At 34.8% G+C, this 6,689-nt stretch overlaps 1 protein-coding gene across 2 annotated transcripts in view; it reads right to left on the bottom strand.

Moving 5' to 3' along the window:
• Ascc3 (activating signal cointegrator 1 complex subunit 3) overlaps window positions 1–6,689 on the bottom strand; it is a 267,615-nt gene that overhangs the window by 187,743 nt on the left and 73,183 nt on the right. For both annotated transcript variants that reach the window (XM_031347189.1, XM_031347190.1), the window contains 2 exons: window positions 3,938–4,114; window positions 1,336–1,407 (listed from right to left, as the gene is read on the bottom strand). In XM_031347189.1, coding sequence (XP_031203049.1) covers window positions 1,336–1,407; window positions 3,938–4,114 — 249 coding nt within the window. The remainder of the gene's footprint in view (window positions 1–1,335; window positions 1,408–3,937; window positions 4,115–6,689) is intronic.

Here is a 6,689-nt window from a genome sequence, read left to right on the forward strand (position 1 = left end):
CCCCAGTGAGGAGCACACAGCTGAGAGTGGGAGAAGTACACTTCCCCAGTGAGGAGCACACAGCTGAGCATGGGAGAAATACACTTCCCCAGTGAGGAGCACACAGCTGAGAGTGGGAGGAGCACACTTCCCCAGTGAAGAGCAGGCCCTGATTATCTAAAACATACACACAAGTAATAACACACAGACTTGGGAAACCTTATGTATGTATATATACATAAATGCATAAATAATAACTAATAAAAAAAGAGGCTATGGGTTTGAAAATGAGCATGGAGGGATAAAAAGGGAGGGTTGGAGGGAAGAAAGAAAAGACAGATATGTTGTAATTACATCATAATCTCAAAAAGACCACAAAGTTTTCTGCAAGTTTTAAAATCATGAAAAGCTAAGAGTAGAGTCATTAAGATATTTTGAAAACTTAGTAAAATATTTCTTCATTGTAGATTTTTGCCAATGATTTTGAGTTGTCTAATGAAAATATCAGTCACTGAATAGATATGGTGAACTTCTTAAAACATGAAAATCACAGTCAGAAAAAAAGCTCAAAAATCACAAAAGATAAGTACTATCTAAATAAATAAATTTCAATCTTCTAGAAAAATCACATGGCTGGCTATGAGTGGACAAACCTGAAATCCCAACACACAGGAAATTGAGTTTGAGGCCAGCCAGGACTCAATAGAGAAACATGATTCTAAAAATAATCAAATCAATCAATCTTTCCCAAATACTAGCCCCAACAACAACCAAAATAGAAAATAGTTAATTTTTATAAGTTGTTTTATCATTTCACTTTTCCCTTAAAGAATTTTGATACTATGGGGCTGTTAAAAAACAAGACTGCTTAAATCTTTTCTCCTCACCGCCACAGGCCAGCAATGGAACTCAGTGTCTCAAATGTACTTATCTACCATCGACCTATATCCCAGACCTGAACTGCTCAACTTCCAAACACAATTACACAATACAAAGTTTATTAAATACATTTCAAATATACTTAATGAAAACAGTAGCAATAACATCATGAAAAGCTTAACAATATTTAAAAATCTGAATAGAATTGAGTTTTAAAGTGCTATTTAAAAAGATTCAAAGAAACAGAAATGTAAAGACCAACCTTTTCCTTAAATACTTAATAAAATGGCAAACAAAATAACTTGACATATCAATATCAGGATATAAATATCACTTAGGAATATTTATATGATTCATATAGCTATCTATTAAACTAAGACAATTAAATAAAAAAGTCAGAATTCAGAAAAAGTGAAGATTGAAAAATCTACAGTTTTTCATTAAGCATTTCCTAGAAACAGTATGAGCTCAGTGTACCTGGTGTCCAGCCTTTACTTGTTTCAAAACACTTTCGTAGCATACTTCATCCATGTTATTTAACTGCTGCATCTTAAGGATTTTAAAACATGATAATTATAAAGTTAGACAATAAAACTACAAATGAATCTTTGTCAATTACAATACAAAAACTTTCAGACTAATTAGAACAGAGACAACAAATGAACAAACAAAATAAACAACACAAAGTACTTCAACGCACTTTCAGAGTACAAAGACTAAGTTTTAAAAGTTAGTGTCTAGCTTTAGAAGCTAGAGATACATTAGAATACATTTTAAAGTACTCTACTTTCCTAAAGAACCTCATTCTTCAGGCTATTTTTCTTCCCTATCCCATTTCACGAACGACAGTTTTCATATGTCTGAAAATCTACAGAACGCAGGGTGAATGACAAAGAATAATCTACAGAAAGAAACTAATTCACTGTGTGAATTAATTTAACAACAAACACTTTAGAACTTGGTAAATTTACAATTGATAATCTGTTGCTAAGTAGGACCAGATGATCACAGGATTTAAAAAGCTAATCTAGTGTCTTCTATCCCCATGCTAAATACCAACATTTTCAGTGTACTTTGGGTCTGGTTCATTTCAAACTGGAAATACCATTTTACCATTTCTCATATTCTTAATAACAACTGGATCATATCTTGAATTTTAACTGAAATTTCCAGTAACTGATTATAAACCACCTTAACAATACCCTGGTAAGATCTTCATACATACCAACAATGTATTTCAAATTAATATAAAACTAGTAAGTTCTAATAATATAAAAATCTGTAACTATAAGAAACATAATTTACTATCCACACTATGGTATATAAATTCCTTTAATTGCCAAATTTCTAAACCTTCAAAAGCACCATATCACTTCTTCATCCAACATTTGGTGAGTATAATAGTACCATAATGCTATGGAAAACAGTTTGAATTTAATTTCCTGTAAGTGATTTACCAATCTTCATGATGTAATCGAAAAAAAATAAGACTTAAGATGGCTTACATGCATTTCAAATACTTTTAAAACATCTCTGTAGTAACCATCTTCTATAATTTAAGCTAGAAATCTAGAAAAATCTAAAGAAAATCTATATTCATCTTAATGACACACTAAAATGAACTAAATAATAAACTATATATTAAGAACTGCTAGGAAAACAAATAGCAAGTATAATTGGACTCCAAATCAGAAAGCTAAATATGTACGACACAATTATTACTTTTTCTTCTTCTTCCCTAAAAAGGAACTCTAAAATTAGAAAGGTAGTTCACTGTGATTTTCTTTGGCATGTGCATGTGGGCATAGGACATGTGTAAGTTAGCATGCTTGTGCATATATAATATTTACATGCATGTGCATGTAGAAGTAGAAGTTGACAGTAGGTGTCTTCCTAGAGTACTCTTCACTGTAGACACCAAGGCAAGGTCTCTCACTCGAATCCAGAGCTCACCCATGTGGCTAGTCCAGCTAGCCAGCTTGTTTGACTGCATGACAGGATTACAGGCAGGAGAACAGGTTTACCTGGCGTTTATGGGCCTGCTGCAAGCCCTTTACCCACTGAGCCATGTGTCCACACCCAATACCTTACATTTATACCATGCAGCCTCGGCACATTATTTGTTGCAATAACAATAACTGGGTGTTAGAGCCAGAAAGAAGGCTTAGTATCTGAGATCATGAACAATTTTTGTTGAGGACTTGGATCTAGCACCCATGTCAGCTGCAGCTCAAGTCTGATTCAAAATCCCTAGCCCTCCTCAGGCACCAGCATTCATATGCATAAATTAAATATTCATTTACTGAATAGCCATCCAATATTTTAACAGTATGAGGCAAAAATGGCTGTTTTACTAATAAACTTGTCTTTTAGAACATGTAATGTAATTAATGAAAAGGCAAGTTTAGCCTAATGTTACACAATTTTAATTTGTTCTCTTTTAGAAAAGAAGTCAAAAGAAGTTTGAATATTCTCCTAAAGCTATTTCATCTAAGGAAGAACATGAATTGAACAGAATAAATTTTAAGTAAACTTTGCTTACATTATTAGAAAACTGTAATAAGAACACCAATACTACAAATGGCATAATGGTGGTACCATTAAAGGAATGATTATTTTTAAGTCATTATATAGAATATTAAATATATTGTTTATATACATAATCAATATGACAATAAAAATATATTTTATTAAGCACAATTCTCTCCCATTGGCTGCTAGCATGAGATTACTTTTTAATTGCAATTATTCCTTGTTTTAAATGAATGTTGTACCAAAATATATATTACTGATTTAATTACAGATTTTATTTTACAATGCCCTTCAATTAAAGTAACTTTGTGATGTTTTTAACAGCTAAAATCACAAAATACATGTTGAGATACTGTAATCTACCATAAGAACCATTCTGTAGGAAGTCTTTACTACCAACAATGAAATGTGTGCCTGACTTCATTTGAAGCCAGACTTAAATATTATGGAAGTGATGCTGGGTAGTATTTAATCCCAACTATGTACTCAACAATAAGCCAATAAAAATATTTCTTTTCGAAGTACAACTATCAAAATGAGTTCTTACCTTATTTGTACTTTTAATCCCTAAAAATGTCTGTCCAAGAGGTACAGGTCGAAAACGGCCATCAAAGTAAAAAAGTCCAATGTAGGGGTTAACATGCAAAAATGTAGCAACATCGAGGTAGTTGGGTAAGGTTGCAGACAATCCAAGAATTCTTATCATACTCTGTGTGGATTCAACCTGTATGGGTAATTTCAAAAACAATTTATTTAATTAAATAAAATTTAAGTAAATTAACCAAAACAAAAAACTCAGGATAACCTTCATGTATCCTATCAATATGGATTATAAAAATTATAGTGCAGGAAATGGATATGAAGTCAGAGGTCAACTAAGGTCTTATCATCTAAAAAGTGCAGGCATAAGAGTTACATGACTCAGTAGTGGATCACTTGCTTAGAATGCATAAGATCACATATTATTCCCCCCCCCCCCGATACACACCATATTCCTTATTTACTATCATTTGAACTTATGAAATTGACCTTAAATACCTGTAAGAACTTTGTAACAATAAAATTAATTTATTACATTTCAAAAACTGGGGCTGGAAACTTAAATCCCTGGTAGAGTTGGCCTGATGTGCACCGGGCCTTGGATTTGGTTCTCACAACTGTCTAAAAATAATTACTAAAATTCCCCAAAACAAATAAACAAACAAACATCAAATTCTGATTATATTATATATAAAGGAATAAAATCAAAGGATGGTCAGAGTATTCTATATACTTTATAATAAACATACATCACTATGTTGTTACTATATCATTATCAAAGTCAATGTTGATAAGATTGTTCAGTTTTAGAGATACAAGGAAATAAGCAAAGCAGACCCTTATAGATATCTTCATAGGTGATTGCATAATCCACGATAACCAGGGAATGCAGTACTGAGTACAGCACAGACCCACACCCACAGAGACCATTTGAGACATAAACGTGAGGATCAACAACAGAGGGCTTTGGGTGAAAACTGTTGCACCAAGAAATATCACACATGGATTTAGCCTCACTAAAAAAATCTTATATAAAACAGCAAAAACCCATTTCAAATTTCACTCTAATTAAAGAAGTCTAAGCAATGTCAACCAGTGAAAAGAGTCATGGTGAATACTACAAAATCCATGTCGTGAATCCGTGTCTTCTTTATCTTTACCCTAGACACTAAGGGGCTAACTTCCTAGGGTGGTGGGTGCTTACGGTGCTGATGACAGAGCCCAAGGCTTTCGACAGTAAACTTTTATGATGAGTAGCTCATAAAGTCTATGTCTGGACAGTCTGTCTCATTGCTGAAAAAAGCTAAGGGCTAGTCTGAGTTTACTGTTGTTAAGTGCAGTAATTTATAGTTTCTTATATATTTATCTTATCATCTCCTCATGCCAAGTGTGCTGTGGCTGTAGTCCCTAATCCAGCATTTAATTTCTACCAGAAATTACTCTGAACTGGAATAGCTTCCAACAGCACTAACATTACCATGAGTCCTGGTTCAGTATGATGTGAAACACTACCATCTACTGGAAACATTTGGTAATCACAAGGAACAAACAGAAACATGCTTTTTTTTTTTTTTTTGATTATTATTAGATGTTTTCTTTATTTACAATATCTCCTTTCCCAGGTTCCCCTCCGAAAAAAAGAAAAAAAATAAAATAAAATAAAACAAAAACAAACTCTTGTTCCCTCCCTCCTCCCCCTGCTCACCACCCACCCTCTCCTACTTCCTGGCCCTGGCATTCCCCTACACTGGGGCAGAGAACCTTCACAGGGCCAAGGGCCTCTCTTCCCACTGATGATCTACTTGGCCATCCTCTGCTATACACATACTGCTGGAGCCATGAGTCCCCCCCCCATGTGTACTCTTTGGTTGGAGTTTTAGTCCCTGGGAGCTCTGAGGGTACTAGTTAATTCATATTGTTGTTCGTGCTAAGGGGCTGCAAACCCTTCAGCTCCTTGAGTCCTTTCTCTAGCTCCTTCATTGGGGACCCTGTACTCAGTCCATTAGATGGCTGTGAGTCTCTACTTCTGTATTAGTCGGGTACTGTCAGAGCCTCTCCAGAGACAGCTATATCAGGCTCCAGTCAGCCAGCACCTACTGACATCCACAATAGTGTCGGATTTGATGATTGAATATGGGAAGGATTCCCAGGTGGAGCAGTCTCTGGATTGTCCTTCCTTCAGTCTCTCCTCCATAGTTTGTCTCTGAAAATCCTTCCATGGGAATTTTGTTCCCCCTTTTAAGAAGGAACGAAGTATCCACACTTTAGTCTTCCTTCTTCTTGAGCATCCTTATTTATAATAGCCAGAAACTGGAAACAACCCAGATGTCCCTCAACAGAGGAATGGATACAGAAAATGTGGTACATCTACACAATGGAGTACTACTCAGCTATTAAAAACAATGAATTTATGAAATTCTTGGGGAAATGGATGGACCTGGAAAATATCATCCTGAGTGAGGTAACCCAATCACAAAAGAACACACATGGTATGCATTCTCTGATATGTGGATATTAGCCTAGAAGATCGGAATACACAAAATACAATCCACAAACCACAAGAAACATGCTTTTTAATACAAAGTGTTTAGAGTAGTACATTAGTACTTCAGTAATATATAAGAATCAAAGATACATTTCTATCAAGGAGTTTAAAATCTAGTGGGAAATATAAAAATTTAAAGAATGAAGCATAGCCGGGCGGTGGTGGCACACGCCTTTAATCCCAGCACTTGGGAGGCAGAGGCAGGCGGATTTCT

Source organism: Mastomys coucha, unplaced genomic scaffold (assembly GCF_008632895.1).
Source record: "Mastomys coucha isolate ucsf_1 unplaced genomic scaffold, UCSF_Mcou_1 pScaffold3, whole genome shotgun sequence".
NCBI lineage: Eukaryota > Metazoa > Chordata > Mammalia > Rodentia > Muridae > Mastomys > Mastomys coucha.